We start from the raw sequence: 16,379 nt of genomic DNA on the forward strand, positions 1-16,379 counted from the left end.
GCAGCACTTGGTGCAGTGAAACCACAGACGGAAAAATCTACAACCCTGCCTTTCAGATAAACATCAATTAAGCAACAAATGAGTGGATATATCGGGGTCCCAAGATACAAAGCCAATACAAAAAATTGACCTATATTCAGATATGCTATCAATGAATAACGGAAAGCAAAATACTTAAGGGTGTTTTGCTGTAACACAGAGAATATGAAATCCTAAGAAACAAGTTCAAGAAAACATATAGTTAACGTTGAAGGCTTACAAGATGAGAAACTTAAACCTCTGGACGGACACACCGGGCTTGTGGCTGAAAGGAGTTGGGATTGTCCCAAATCATGATGAATTCTCCCCAGGCTGGCTTGTGAATGCACCACACCCCTGCCTGAAGTTCCAGGCAGCTAGCTGTACAGGAGCCGGTCCCCCAGCCCGGCAGGGACCAAGGACAGCCAGGGCAGCTATGAGCAGACTGCGCTATGCTGGGAGGCCCACACGGTCCCTCCGTGTGCACCATGGAAGCACAGGTTAGGGGAAAATCAGCAGGGCAGACCCAGAGCACCGACCTCTGCAAGAAACCCTGGTGACCTGGACTTCACCAGAACTGACAGCCAGGCTCACTACAACACCATCAGCCAAGTGGAAAGTCCTGCTTCAGGCCGGGAAATGTTCCCCACGTACACGTCTCACAAAGATTACAAAGACTCGGGGTTCTATTACTCCTCAAATCAACGCAAACCACAAAGAGCACAACTTAAACTTTGCAATGATTTGAATACACACTGACAAGAAACTTACATGATTGGATAATAAACCCTTGAAAAAAACACATTCAAAATTGTTATGAAAATGCAAATTAAAACCGCTATGAGATGCCACCACCCACCTGCCAAAATGACCCAAATCAGAACCCACCATGTGTAGGTGGTGTTTAGGCCTGATGTGCTCCCGTGTGCTCCTCCTGGCAGTACGACACAGGAGGGCCACACGGAGGTCTGCCCTCAGGCACCAAAATGTGCCCACAGAAGGACCAGTGCAAAAGTGTGCACAGCGTCGACCTGGAAAGTTCCACCAAGTGGAGAATGCACACGGCAGTGCCTGCCAGCACCCCGCAGCCGAGGAAGCGGCACCAGCGCACCTTCAAGGGCAGCTCTCGAGCCACACCACTGGTCCCAAGTGGGCTGAAGTGGGGGAGTGGGGGCAGCCTCGGTGATGGCAGGCGTCCACAGCCAGGGCAGGGACGTGGCACCCATCTTGCGGGAATGGAGCCACCTGCTCAGGCGCACCTAAAAGCAGCTTGTACATCTCTAACTTCCCAACCGACCGAATCCCTGTCCGGGTGGCCCAAAGCACTCTGTGCATACGTAGGAAGCAGGACTCCCACAGGACAGGAGGACACGGCCACGCTGTCTTCTTTTCTCGTCCACCTTACCACTCCCATCTGAGTCGAGCGCCACGCCCCTCCACAGGAAGCAGCGTTTCACCGGGAGCACGCGCTGTCCCACCCTGCCCACACCCTGACGGAGGAGGAGCTCACACCAGGGAGAGTGGTGCCTGCAGCTGCCAAGGCTGGCTTTGCAGACACACGTTCGGCTGTGTTTGTGATAACACTGCCAGGCCTCCAGGCGCTGCCCTGACTGGCAGGACACAGTGCTCATTAGAGAGCAAGAGTGAGAGAACCAGAACATGCCCAACCTGCCCCAGCGATGGGCAGAATAGGTGCCGTGAGCTGACCACGTCAGGCCAAGCTTGTCCGACACACAGTCCGCGAGCCCGCCTGCAGGCCCGTTCCTACCTTGACCTGCCTCTGCCCACCTGAGGCCTCTCTGGCACGATGCCTGCCTCTCAGCCAGCTCAGGGGTTGGAGGGGCAGAGACCACAGCCTGTTCACTTCTATTGGCCTCGCCAAGTCCCAGCCTCAGGGGAACCGCAGCCTGGACAGCCCGGCAAGGCCCCCCAGCACACACAGCCCTCCTGGGCACTGTGGGGTCCTCGCCTGTGCCCTTCCCAGTTCGTTCTCAATGGACAATGGCATCCCACTTCCAGGAGTAAGCTTGCAGCAGCGTTCTTCCCTGCCCTAGGACCTGGACTGCAAGGCTGTGGCCAACAGGGGTGTGTGGGCATGGGCCTGGACCCGCCCCTTGCGCCTCTGCAGGTGCTGTGGGAACCGCACCACAGCCCTCAACTGTGCCAGCACAGTCTGGCAGACACAGCAGCCTCCGAGTTCACGGTCAGCTGTTCTAACTCCTGCCACACACAGGTCACCCCGCCACGGGCCAGGGCCAGGGCTGGAACCTGGGCCAGGGCTGGAACTCCATGAAAGCATCTCTAGAAGTGCTATCCTCAGCTCCGTGGCCCTTCAGTTATTCATTTTCATGCTATTTGAAAGGCAGAAAGAGAGCTCGTCTGTCTGCCGGCTCCCTTCACCCTTGCAGCAGTACAGGACACACTATAGCCAGGGGCCACGCGGAGACCAGGCCTCAGCTTGGCCAGAGGCTCAAACCCTCGCTGCCTCTAAGAGCGCACTTCAGCACGCAGCTGGACCTGAAGTGGAGAAGCCACACTCAAACCAGGCGTCCCCATACGGCATGCAGAGGTCTCGGCACGCGAGGCCCAAGGTCCAGCACGTTCTCTGTCAGGAACAGACAGCATTCAAGCCCCAGCAGCCTGGCATGCCAGCATGCAGCCTGCACGGGGCTGAGCTCTGGGAAGACGAGGCACAGTGCAGATTCAAGAGCTGGAAAAGGAGGAGCACATGGAGGGGCCGGCCGGGACCAGGAGGAGCTGCTGAGGACGGGGTCTTCCCCTGGCCTGGCCATGCAGGGGCAGCCTGATGCTGCTAATCCTCGCAGCACAGTTCTGCGCCAAGCCCGAGGCAGGAGCCTGGTGGACATAACCTTAAGGAGGCATTGGAGGCAGGGTGGGCCTCACGGTAGCCACGGCACTGGATTTGCTCTTAGCACACTCCCTCTAGGAGGCCCTGCAGGGTCGACCACTACACTTACCCAGAGGAACATGCTGGGCCTGTACGGCTCGAGCCCCATCAGTGGACCACCAGGCAGAGTTTGCTCAGGGTGCACTATTTCGGATCAGTCTCAGAGATCATCCCTTAGGCCCTGGCAGAGGTCCCTGGGGTCTGAGCTACATTTCTGAGCTCTTGGAGCTGTGTTCTCTGTGTCTCTCTCTCTCCCGATGGTGTGAGCCGGGGGGCCTGTAATGGCCGTTGGCCCTGATCCTGGCAGTGCCTCCCCAGTACTGACATCCTTGGCACCCTCAGACCAGACACCTCCTAGGAGAATGAGGGATCCTCACGCCAGCCTTGAGGACGGTGGAGGAAGACAGCGGACTCTGGGAACAGGGCCTTGGCTCTCACGGGGCATCCCAGCACCCAGAGGTGCACGACAGGAGGAGGGGGGCAGGTGGCAGCTGGGGTGGGGAGGCCATGTTCCCTTGGCGGCTGCAGTGCCCGGGTGCGGCTCAGGTATGGCTTGGGTGCAGCGGGCTCCAGAAGCTCTGCCAGCGTCTGTCTCCCACAGGATGTAGCCAGATGTTGGTGTGGCTTTGCCTCCAGCCCCACAGGACAGCTGCACTCTGGAGGGCCCATGCTTGAGTCCCTCCACTCCTGGCCCTGGCTCTTCAGAGCCCTGCAAAAGGACCAGTACTTGGGCACAGCAGGTTAAATCAGAACGATTCTAACTCCACAATGTTGTGAAAACAGCCCGCTGCAAAGGCGGTTTTAGACGCTGGTTGGCAGCCAGGGCTGGAGGGCCGTACGAGGAGCCAGGCGGGCACAGGTGTCTCTGGGCGGTGAAAGACTCAAGGCAGTTCTGTCACCTGAACTTGGTCGCTGCATGCTTGTCCAGCCTGCAGGGCGTGCACACACAGAGGGCCACAGTGTGGACAACAGCTCCTGACAACGCACCCAGAGGTGTTCCTGCATCGGGACAAACGCAGCGCCACAGCGTGCCAGGGCGCACCACAGCGTGCCAGGGAGCACCACAGCGCGGGGCCCAGGGGCCTTCTGCAGGCAGCACAGTGGTCTTTCTGTAGTTCTCAGCTGCCTGGAACCAAAAGCAGCATGCATGCAATGCGGACAGCTCGAGCGTAACCAACGCCACACGGCAGAGGTGCTGGGTGGCTCACCCAGCCTCACGCCTCCCTGCCACGCTCTGGTCCCCAGAACCTCTCGGTGTCTCATTTTCCTGGCTTCGACTACAGAGCTTTGCTTTGTCTCATCAAACACTGGCTTACAAACATCACAAGACACCACAGGGACCCCACGGTAGCATTTTGTCTGCTGGACACTCGACATGGCTCTCCAAATGATAAAAAGCAAAGACAGAAAGGAGAAGGCGGTTGTTTTTAGATACAAAGGCAAAATGTGAAACAAAGAGAAAAATCTTAAGTATTTTATCAACCAACTTCTGCTTCAATTTACAATTTCTCAGACCCTGTAATTTCAATCCATGGCAGCTTTTGTGCGATACACTGCTATTTCAAACACCAAGGCAATGGTTTTGGATAAAATATTTTAGAAGTCATGAGACTATAGAACTGACAACACACTGAAAAAAAAAAGAAAGTTGAACAAATCTCTTCTCCACTAAGCAAACTACAATAAATTGTTTTTTAAAAAATCAAGTTATTGGATGAAAAAAGGAATCTACTATCCTTGATGCAGTCACACCAAAAGAGAAAAACAAACTCCTTTCCAAGTTCCCAAAGGAAGAAGAAATATCCAAAGTTGAGAGCAGTTTTGGAAGATTTATTTCACAAAGTTGTGAACAGTGGGACGTGGGCTGGAGACACAGTCCTTAGCCAAGGATTTAATTGTGCGGACACAGCGGGGTTCTCCCACTGCCCGGTGTGTGGTCAGCCTGCTGCAGCGCCTTGTCCCTGGCAATGCTGGGGCCCAGGCGGCAGCTCAGAGTCCCTTGGTGCAGCACCCAGCTCTGCACGGGCAGCATGGGAGTGCGCTGGCCAAGCAGCAGTGTGCTCGGCTGTTTCTGGGCTTTGCTGAAGCTCCCAGCTTTGAAAACAGGTTGCATAGACGAAGGTACGCATTAAGAGCTAATACCTCCAATGAAAGAATGTCAGCTGAATTTGAACTATGGAAATGCAACAAGGTGGAGCAATCCGCCGTGGGGGCAGGGTGTGGGGAGGGGCGGGGGGAAGCCCAGTGCATAAAAAATGTATCACATAAATGCAATGTAATTAATTTTAAAAAAAGGAAATGCAATAAAAATATATGTTAAAAAAAAAAAAGAGCGAATTGCCTATTACAAAGCCTGTGGTTACGCGGGCCTGGGGGCTCATCCCTCCCTGAAGGGCAATGGTGAAACTTGGGCTCCAAGCGGGCACCGTGGGATGAGGAGCAGCTGCCAGAGCCAACTTCAGAGCCTCAGGAATATGTCCTGGTCGAAGTGCTGCCCCTGAGAAATTTATATTCTTAAATAACTATTTCTCTTACTGTTCCCCAAGCAAGCTAACTGTTGATGTCACTCTTGGCCAGTTGTGGCAAGCTCAAAATACCCATGAGTGCCCCGTGACAGGGAAATGAGCCGGTGGGTCCACTGGGGCTCTCCCCTGAACAACAACCGCGTCCATGGGAACCCGCACCAGACAGCAGGTGCATGGTCTGTTAGCCAAGAAGCCCAAGCAGCAAAGAAGGCAGGAAAACTGACCTCACCAGGACTGCAAATGGACCCTCACAGGCCGCTAGCCAGAGAACAGACGGCAACTGTGACCTGGGAAGGGCCTGGGGGCGTAGTGCTGCATTCCACCATGATGCCAGCGACTGCTATGGGCACCAGCTCATGCCGTGTGCCGGCTGCTCCACGTCCGATCTAGCTCCTTGCTGATGGGCCTGGGAAAGCAGAGCAGGATGGGCCAAGTGTTTGAACTTCTGCACTCGTGTTAGAGACACGAAGGCAAGTCCTAGATTCAGTCTGGCCCGGCCGTGGCCTCTGCAATCATTGAGGGAGTGAACCAGCAGAATAAAGGGTACTTTCTCTTTCTCTCCCTCCCTCCCTCCCTCCCTTTTTCCTTCCCTCTCTGTAACTTCTTCAAGTAAACAAATGAAGTTTTAAAAAGAAAGAAATCCCATCACTAGGCTGCACTCGAGGCCCCACATGCTGACTGTCATGCGGCAGGGACACTGGGCGTGACACGTTCACTGCAGGGAGGGAAGTCACACATAACTGGCGCATGCACAGCACATACATGGTGTATACTGAACCTCAGGGATGCCCCGCGTGGGCAGTGAGGAGGGATGCGAGCAGGGACTCAGGAAGCAAGTGCCAGCTATATGGTTCTCCTTACAAGGACTGCAGGCAGGCTCCAGAGATCAGGGCCTAGCCTCCACTCTGCACTGGTGCCTGGGGTTGCAGCTGCTTTATTCCACCTGTGGCTAAAGGTCACAGACCCCCACTCTTCCACCCATGGTGGGGGCCACATATCCACACTCCCACTTGTGCCTGGGGGCTGCACCTCCACTCTCCCGCCTGGCCTGGGGGCTGCACCTCCACTCTCCCGCCTGGCCTGGGGGCTGCACCTCCACTCTCCCGCCTGGCCTGGGGGATGCACCTCTACTCTCCCACCTGGCCTGGGGGCTGCACCTCCACTCTCCCACCCGTGCCTGGGGGCTGCACCTCCACTCTCCCACCCGTGCCTGGGGGATGCACCTCCACTCTCCCGCCTGGCCTGGGGGCTGCACCTCCACTCTCCCACCTGGCCTGGGGGCTGCACCTCCACTCTCCCACCCGTGCCTGGGGGCTGCACCTCCACTCTCCCACCTGGCCTGGGGGCTGCACCTCCACTCTCCCACCCGTGCCTGGGGGATGCACCTCCACTCTCCCACCCGTGCCTGGGGGCTGCACCTCCACTCTCCCACCCGTGCCTGGGGGCTGCACCTCCACTCTCCCACCCGTGCCTGGGGGCTGCACCTCCACTCTCCCACCCGTGCCTGGGGGCTGCACCTCCACTCTCCCACCCGTGCCTGGGGGCTGCACCTCCACTCTCCCACCCGTGCCTGGGGGCTGCACCTCCACTCTCCCACCCGTGCCTGGGGGCTGCACCTCCACTCTCCCACCCGTGCCTGGGGGCTGCACCTCCACTCTCCCACCTGGCCTGGGGGATGCACCTCCACTCTCCCAGTCACAGCAGCTCTGCAGCCCATGCTTAGCTGCTGTGCTAAGGGCCTGCTCTCTCCCACAAACATGAAGCAGGTTTGTGGGCTGGCTCTAGATGCTGCCTTGAGGACAGGATCAGACCCATGTGGCCTGATGACCTGAGGACAGCCCTGGAGGGTCGTTGCAGAAAGGAAAATGTAGGGCAGCATGCACAGAGGCTGCGGCCTCGGGGCTGGGCCCGCCACAGGCAAGCCCTCCCGGGCTTTGAGAGCCCAAAGAAATGCTAGGGCACCACGCGCTCTGAATGCCCACAAGCTCATCATCATGCGCATCTTCTTTGAGTGGCTAATGACATTTTACTATACACAGAAGTGGGTGGGGACACTTTCAAACACTTTAAATCACACCAGGCTGTTGACTCCTCATCTGAGAACACCCCATCCGGTGCATTCGGGCTGTGGCCATCAGTGTACCTTCAAGGGAGAGACACTAATGTCTTGGTATTGCTGAGGCACAGACCCGATGTAGACGCGGAGGGAGGGGAGTAGGACAGCGTCAGTGGTTACTGAATGCTTGCCTGGCTGTGTGCAAACGTGTGTGCACACAGAGACCACGTCTCCCCTGGGAATGGAGCACATGTCACAGTGTGTGCACACAGGCACCACGTCTCCCCTGGGAATGGAGCACGTGTCACAGTGTGCACACACAGAGACCACGTCTCCCCTGGGAATGGAGCACATGTCACAGCGTGTGCACACAGAGACCACGTCTCCCCTGGGAATGGAGCACATGTCACAGTGTGCACACACAGAGACCACGTCTCCCCTGGGAATGGAGCACGTGTCACAGCGTGTGCACACACAGGCACCACGTCTCCCCTGGGAATGGAGCACGTGTCACAGTGTGCACACAGAGACCACGTCTCCCCTGGGAATGGAGCACGTGTCACAGCGTGTGCACACACAGAGACCACGTCTCCCCTGGGGAATAGAGCATGTGTCACCATGTGCACTCGTGCACACACACACACCCCACTTTATCCCTGGGAATGTGGCCCATTTGTTCCCATGCTTTTTGCTCACAGTACAATCCCTGAGCTCACTGTGACTCTAGCAAGCTGTCTCTTGTGGGGAAGATCACTCCAGGATGTGGTCCCACCGAGTGGTGGCGTGGTCCTGCCGAGGAGGATGGTGCGTTGGCAGGAACACCTGGTTGTTGCAAAAATTCCTCACTGTTCACTCAACAAAAACTGCTCACTGCTCAGAGCCTAGATGAGACTGACCATTCCACAAGGCAAGGTGCCCCCAGAGGGGACGCTGTGGGAGGATGGTGCCCGAGGGCAGGAAACCCTCCATGGGCTGAGCTGTGTAAGCCACCTCCAGCCTCCAGCTCTGCTGGCCTGTCCCATCTCACTTGGTCTGTAAGCTGAGTGGTGACCATGGAACGGTTCTAAGATGTTAGCGGCAAACAGAGGCATCATTCCAGGTGCCCACACACTGAAGTCAAGCGGACATGCCTTTCCTCAGCACATCCCCAACCTGCAGGGGCCCATCGCCACCCTATCCCACTCCGCCATGCTCCAAGCTCCAGCTGCCTCATTGGTGACACACAGCACAGAACGGCTCCTCAGGCAGCATCCACGAGCCTTGGTCACTCTCCAACCTGACAGAGATCAGATGTGCACAAAAAGAAGTGAGTCCTACCCCTGTGCTGCTTGGGTGAAAACAGACTTTAAGGACAGGGCCTCAGAGGTCCCTGACCTGGTCAGAGGTCCAGAGCAAGGGTGGCAGCCATGACTGACAGCATGCCCACAGCCCCCAGGAGCCCAGTACTGACCTCTGAGTGCACTGACCACCAGCACACTCGGGATCATGGGTCCACGCTGAGCCCTGGCTCACTGACCTGCTCTGACTTCCTGCAGACAAGGCAAGGAGCGCCAAGTCCTCCAGTCCGTGTTAAGAGCTGGGCTGTCCTTGGCTCAAAGCACAGAGTGTCTGCCTGCTGCACGACAGACGGCAAGTCTCCTGCACGTGGCATGTATGGGGGCTCTGCTTCTGCCGGTATCCGCAGCCACCATGTCAGTGGGAGCTGCATATCCTGGGGCTAAGCTCCCTTGCCGCTGGAAGGCCTGTGTGGGCAGAGGCATTTACGACCATCTGACGGACAGCTTGTCTGTGCTACTATTTTCTGTAAGCACTTACCCAAAGTCTGATTGTATTTCAGAATCTGAGGGTCACGTATGAATGATAGAAATCACCAGCACAAGGGCTGGGGCCCAGCAGGCTACACTCCACCAGCGACGCCAGCGTCACCTCGAGCCTGTTGGGGTCCAGCTTCCTGCTGGTGTGCCTGGGGAGGCAGTGGAAGACGCCCCAAGTGCTTGGGCCACTGCACCCACGTGGGAGACCATGTTAACACTTTGGGCTCCTGGCTTTGCAGCCATTTCGCACACGAGCTGGAGGGTGCAGGATCACTCTCCAAACCATCTATCTGTCCCTTTCAGCCTTTCAAACAAATATTTCTAAAAGGTGAAAATAAAATCACTACTGCAATCAGGAAAATTTAACGACTTCAATTAGACATACTTTTGGGAAATGAGTTGCTGTTTTTAAATAATAAACTTTTATAGTCCACACGTAGGAGGAAGAACTATTTGATTTAGTGAATACAGTAATATTTCCAAGTAACCAAAAATTGAAAAACTAATTGATAACTTGATGCTTTAATTATGTGTGTTTCAAAAAACAGAACAGATAGAAAAATCTTAGTAGCTAGCAGTGTGACCTAAGGAGCTCAGTCGCTGCCTCCAACACAAGCATCCAAGTCTTCCCAGCCGCTCCCTGCAAGGCCTGGGAAAGCAGCAGCAGAGAACCCACATGCTTGGGTCTCGGCCACCTCTCTGGGAGACCCAGATGGAGCTCCTGGCACCTGGCTCCGGCCTGGCCCAGCCCAGCTGTTGCAGCCATCTCGGGGAGTGAACCAGCAGATGGAAGATCTCCATTTCTCTTTCTCTTTTTACAACTCTTTCAAATAAATACATAAATCTTTTTTAAAAGGCTACAAAAGAAAGAAAGATCTCTTAGAAATGAAGAAATAAGACATAACTTGCATTACTCCTCCTCAGGGCATGCAATTTAGCATGCTTTAAGGCAAATTGAAAGATAATTATCTTTGGCACTAATTTTAATATGTGCAATAAAAGGAAAAAATATCAGCCCTGAATAAGGCACAGAAATATTTCCACCAGAAGAGGGGTTTCTCATAAAATCGACCCTGGCTGTCCCCAAGACACAAAGCAGGGCCGTGACAGCACGCATTTCAGGGAGAAGGACACCTGCAGCCCCTCAGAGGGCCTGCATGCCCGCCCACCGCCCAGCCTGCGCACAAGGCTTCACACACAATCAGCCAAGCGGCCTGCCGGCAGATGGGCTGACCCTGGGTGGGGGCAAGGAGAAGGGTCTCCGTCTGTAGGCACTGGCCACACTCTGCCCTCCCCAGGACCAGAGGGTGCTGGGAACCAATCCAGGGCAAAGGGCAGCTCCAAGGTCAGCCATGCAATGGAAGCCTGCACTCCGCCCCTCCCCCCACCTCTGCAATGCGGCCAGGCAGGGGCCAGGCAGGTGGACCACCCTGGAGCAGGGGGCCCAGGTCAGGTAGACCACCATGGGGCAGGGGACCCAGGCCAGCTGGCAGCAGCTAAGCCTCCAGTGCCTGTGGGTGTCAGAAGTCAGCACAATAAGCCTCGGTAAAGAGGCGACTGCTGGGCTGGGCTGCTTCCCAGGAAGTAGGCACACAGCCGTGATCCGTCCTGTCCACTGTGTCCTAGCAGAGGATAGGGGAACCCTGAAAGCTGAACAAAGATATCTCTCAAGCGGCGAGTCAGCAGGCTGGGAGGGAGCAGCCCCAGGAACTCAGCTCAGAAACCCTCCAGAGCCGCCTCCTAGGCCAAGGAGCCTGGCCCTCGAGCCCTCCCATGGAGTCCTCCTACCCCCGAGGACCCTGGCCCTGGAGCTCTCCTATTGCCCTGGAGCCCTCCTATTTCCCTGGAGTCCTCCTACCCCGAGGACCCTGGCCCTGGAGCTCTCCTACACTGACGACCCTGGCCCTGGAGCCCTCCTATTGCCCTGGAGTCCTCCTACCCCGTGGACCCTGGCCCTGGAGTCCTCCTACCCCCGAGGACCCTGGCCCTGGAGCTCACCTACACTGACGACCCTGGCCCTGGAGCTCTCCTACTGGCCCTGGAGTCCTCCTACCCCGAGGACCCTGGCCCTGGAGCCCTCCTATTGCCCTGGAGTCCTCCTACCCCCGAGGACCCTGGCCCTGGAGCTCTCCTACACTGACAACCCTAGCCCTGGAGCCCTCCTATTGCCCTGGAGTCCTCCTACCCCGTGGACCCTGGCCCTGGAGTCCTCCTACTGGCCCTGGAGCCCTCCTACCAGCCCTGGAGCCCTCCTTTACAGAGGACCCCTGACCCTGGAGCTCTTGCCAGGGAAGGGGCTGCAGCATGGAGGACGAACACTCAGATGCCACCATGTGACATTCCTGTCCCTCAGTCCTTGCCCTTGCTGACCAGTGGTCACAGGTGTCACAGGTGGAGGGGCATACCAGAGAAGGGAGCTGATTGGAAGTGGAGTGGCATGGATACTTAAGCTACTACCCGCAACAGTGGCATCCCATTCAAGTGTCAATTCACACCCCAGCTACTCCACTTCCAATCAGTTCCCTGGGAAAGCAGCCAAAGGTGGCCCAGGTGCTTGGCCCCTGGTACTCATGTCGAAGACCAGATGGAGCTTCCTGGCTCCAGGGCTCTGCCTGGCCCAGCTGCGGCCCCTGCAGGGATGCGGGAGTGAACACAGCAGACGGAAAATACATCTCTGTGACTCTTCCTCTGTCGCTCCGTCTGCCTGTCATATAAAATAACAAAATAACAAAAAGATTGTAACACCGGAAAGTAATGGAATAACAAACTGCTCCCCATTTTTGTGAACTTCTTGGTATGCCTGGCCTGGGGTGGCATACCACACATAAGTGAGGGTGACCCCAATTCTTCCATGAAATAACCTCTCAGTCAGTGCAGCGTGGAACAAGCCTCCCCTTAGTCACACTGCTCCCCGTGAACTCTGGGTTCCTCTTTCCAATGTCCAAATCCCTGACCAGTGCAGAGCCGACCCCTTGCTTTCATAACTCCCAAAACCCTGGCTGCCTGGCCAGGCAGGTGCTGGGACCACGGCTCAGGGCGAGGGTGCAAGGCTACGAGCTGCTCTGTCAGACAGGGACCCCCGGCAGGGACAGCACTTCAGCCTGAGCTTGGTAAGGCAGTGGGGGAAGTGGCCCAGGCCGTCAGCGGGAGCCCAAAGGAGCGGCAGGAGAACAGGCAGCCCGGGCCACCTGCAGGAGAAGGGCGTCCCCTCCAGGGATGGGCGGAAGTCCCTCCAACACAAGGCACTCAACCCAAGCACTTTAAACCAAATCGGACACGTGTGTGAACATCTCTGAAACTGGGTCAAAACCAAATACACATCAGCCAGAGTGTCTGCTTTTACACCTGCAACTGTAACGTGCCTGGAGAAGACACGGGTCTTTCGAAAAATGGCGAACATTTCACAAAAATGCCAAAGTTTAATTCATACTTGGTAGCCAAGTCTGAAAAACCTTATTGTTCCCTGTGACTCAGGAACCGAGAAACAGATGTTGACACACACTTAACTCCAACAAGAAGATGTGTTCTGCACCTGGGAAAGCATCATTGCAGAGAGAGGGCATCTTACCTGAGTGCTTGTTGGTTTTGTTCTGTCGGCTCTTAACTTGCTCTGTCCAAAGCGTGGGATAACGAGATGCAATATCTAGTGAGCCAAAACAGAAAGAAAATTGTTTTTAATTCTTCATGAAAACACAAAACTCCTCCATCTCAAATGTCAGCAGATGGCCTACAGCCAATCTCCGTACCAAAGGCACATGACACATTTTTAAAGCAATTGCTGAAATGCGCATGTTCCTGAGACTAAGGGGGTTGATAGCCCATGTCTTAAAACTTGACCAGTACTGTGAGCTGCTGTTCTCCCCTTGAGCTGTAGCTTGAAGCTGCTTTCCTCCGGGCAACCGCCCTGGACACCTGCCCCAGCTGTGTCACCTAAGAGACACTCAGCCCCCACAGCATGCCACAGCAACAAGTGGCCTGGCCAGGAGCAAGGCGCTGAGTGAGACTGCCTGGCGTGTGCCTGGTGACACAGACCCCATGACCCGAGAAGGCTGCTGGATGGTGTCCCCTGGGGACCCCGGGGCAGACGCCCCTCCCACACACTTAGCGCCAGCACTGAGTCTCCTCCCCCCATGGGGATGCCCACCCTTGCTTCTTGGTCACGAGAGCCCTTCACGCTTTGTCTCCTCGGCCCAAGAACGTGCTAGTTTCCGGCAGACAGCCCAACACACTAAAGGTAAAAGGGGATTTGTCTTTGTTGTGACTACTGATAAAGCAGAAAAATGCAGACAGGAAGCAAGTGTCTGAAATGCATGTTTCATATTATCTGAACAGTGCAACAGATTCATAAACTCTTCTAAAACTGCCAGGAGCCCCTGCCCAGGCTGCTCCACTTCCAATACCCAGGAAAGCAGCAGAGGAGCATGGCCCACGTGCTTGGGCCCCTGCACCTGTGCAGGAGACCCTGCTGGAGCTCCAGGCTTCTGGCTTCAGTCCGGCCCAGCCCCCATTCATGGCCATTGGGGAGCGAACCAGCTGTTGGAAGATCTCTATCTCTCTGTGTGTCTCTCTCTCACTGTCTTTCCCTCTGTCTCTGTAATTCTGCCTGTTGAGTAAGTCAAATACACCATTAAAGACCGTAAAAGCCTCAGGTTCCCAGACTATTAGAAAGGGAGAGAGCCTGCCTCAGCTGGGAGGGTGAGACACGGGGACCACGGCCCACTGGGTTGTCCTCTGTGAGCTGGCCAGTTAAGGCATCCAGCATCTCGAACGCTTGCTATTGTGTCTGCTAAAGGCACCTGAAGCCTGTGCCCTGAGGAGATCTCCAGAAGAGCAGGCCCTGTCAGCAACGCACTGTGGCAGACAACTCCCCTGAGGCAGACAACGGCTCTGTGCCCTCTGACCTACAGCTTTCCTAGTGTCCCTCCCCCCCAGGAGCTGCCACACTACAGTCCATTCCTGTACTGGGAGGGGACACAGACTCCATAGCACAGTGAGGTCACATAGGGCATGTCAACCTGCACAGGATGATGAGAACCCCACACCTGACAGCACCCCAGCTCACCTTCACCTCCCACCCACAACAGACCAAAATCACACGTCTGGCGCTCCATCTGACCAATCCAAGCCCACCTGCACACCTCTGGCAACACCGCCCTGATCCAGGCTAACACCTCTCCCTCACGCCAGCCCTGACCACCCTCACGCCAGTCCTGACCCGCCCTCACACCTCCTCACACCAGTCCTGACCCACCCTCACACCTCCTCACACCAGTCCTGACCCACCCTCACACCTCCTCACACCAGCCCTGACCACCCTCACACCTCCTCACACCAGCCCTGACCACCCTCACACCTCCTCACACCAGCCCTGACCACCCTCACACCTCCTCACACCAGCCCTGACCACCCTCACACCTCCTCACACCAGCCCTGACCCACCCTCACACCTCCTCACGCCAGCCCTGACCCACCCTCACGCCAGCCCTGACCCACCCTCATACTTCCCCCACACTAGTCCTGACCCGCCCTCACACCTCCTCACGCCAGCCCTGACCCACCCTCACACCTCCTCACACCAGCCCTGACCCACCCTCACACCTCCTCACACCAGCCCTGACCACCCTCACACCTCCTCACACCAGCCCTGACCACCCTCACACCTCCTCACACCAGCCCTGACCCACCCTCAACCTCCTCACACCAGTCCTGACCCACCCTCAACCTCCTCACACCAGCCCTGACCCACCCTCACACCTCCTCACACCAGCCCCGACCCACCCTCACGCCAGCCCTGACCCACCCTCGTTTCTCCCCTCCCCTGCTCACCTTCCTCATCTCCTTGAGGCTGAGTCTCTAACGCAGGAGCCACGGCCTCATCTGAATTCAGAACGGAAAAGATTTGCAAGGAGACTACAATTATGAGAGTAAGTAAGTGAGTGTGCGTGCGGAATGATGCTGGGCCACACATGCAGCCCCGCCCCCGGCGACCCCAAGCACGCCCAGCACACACACAAGCACACAAAGGTTCTCTATCCACCTGTGCATGGCTCAGCTGGGTGCCGGAGGGTCAAGGGCGGGATGGACGAGGAAGCAGTGGAGTGACAGGAGCAGGGGACCCGCCACTGGGAATAACTTCCCTGACAGATAGGTCCCCGGTGCTCTTCACCGGGCCTTACCGAGGAGCTGGAGCGGGTTGGTGGGGTAGCACCAAGCAGCCCGCCGGGCCCTACCCGTCCTAGGTAGGAAGGAAGGCCAGGCCTGAGAGGTCAGCCTCCAGCGCCGACGCCTTGCACCCCTTCAGCCCCGCAGCCCCTCTGCTGCAGAGTAGGATGCTGGGGACCAGGACTAAGGGAGCATGGCGTGAGACAGGGCAGCCCCACGCCCTCTTGGGGGAAGGCTGCATGCTGGCTCTAGGCCTCCTTGCAACATGGGAGCAGCACGGCACCCATACTGAACACGGGTGGATTTCCTGTACAGGACAGGATCCTGCGGCCTTTTGGGCACAGCGAACTCAGACACTGTAGTCAGGGGTGACAGTGACTCTGAGGTGATTCCAAGTGCCCCGGCAGCGCAGGCTGTGTGTGCAAATGCAGCGTCTTTCCAGCGCCCCAGATTTCCGTAGCCACGGGGACTTTGGGCCAGGCAGCAGGGGCCACTGTATTTAAAATGAGGGACCTCGTTGAACTGGAGACCACACTCGGGTCCCCAGGAAATGTCAGTGGCACAGTGGACGCACTTTCCACACCCTCGTGCACACCTGTGGCACACCTGTGGCAGGGATGAGGCCCAGGGCACTCCCAGCCCCTGGCGGGGATGAGGCCCACGGAAGCTCCCGGCCCCTGGCGGGGATGAGGCCCACGGAAGCTCCCGGCCCCTGGCGGGGATGAGGCCCACGGAAGCTCCCGGTCCCTGGCGGGGATGAGGCCCACGGAAGCTCCCGGCCCCTGGCGGGGATGAGGCCCATGGGGCGTCCCGGAGACCACCCTAACCCTTCCATCTGCACCTCTTCACATGATTCTTCTCCATGGTCTTTCAGGCTCAACACACAGAGGAGGTGG

At 56.9% G+C, this 16,379-nt stretch overlaps 1 protein-coding gene across 3 annotated transcripts in view; it reads right to left on the reverse strand.

Moving 5' to 3' along the window:
* The window catches only part of SMOC2 (SPARC related modular calcium binding 2), a 94,984-nt gene that overhangs the window by 26,832 nt on the left and 51,773 nt on the right, over window positions 1-16,379 (reverse strand). For 2 of the 3 annotated variants that reach the window (XM_058670617.1, XM_058670624.1), the window contains 2 exons: window positions 15,148-15,231; window positions 12,890-12,964 (listed from right to left, as the gene is read on the reverse strand). In XM_058670617.1, the coding sequence (XP_058526600.1) occupies window positions 12,890-12,964; window positions 15,148-15,231 (159 nt within the window). The remainder of the gene's footprint in view (window positions 1-12,889; window positions 12,965-15,147; window positions 15,232-16,379) is intronic. The other variant, XM_058670620.1, reaches the window with a different exon arrangement.

This window comes from Ochotona princeps, chromosome 1 (assembly GCF_030435755.1).
Source record: "Ochotona princeps isolate mOchPri1 chromosome 1, mOchPri1.hap1, whole genome shotgun sequence".
Lineage (NCBI taxonomy): Eukaryota > Metazoa > Chordata > Mammalia > Lagomorpha > Ochotonidae > Ochotona > Ochotona princeps.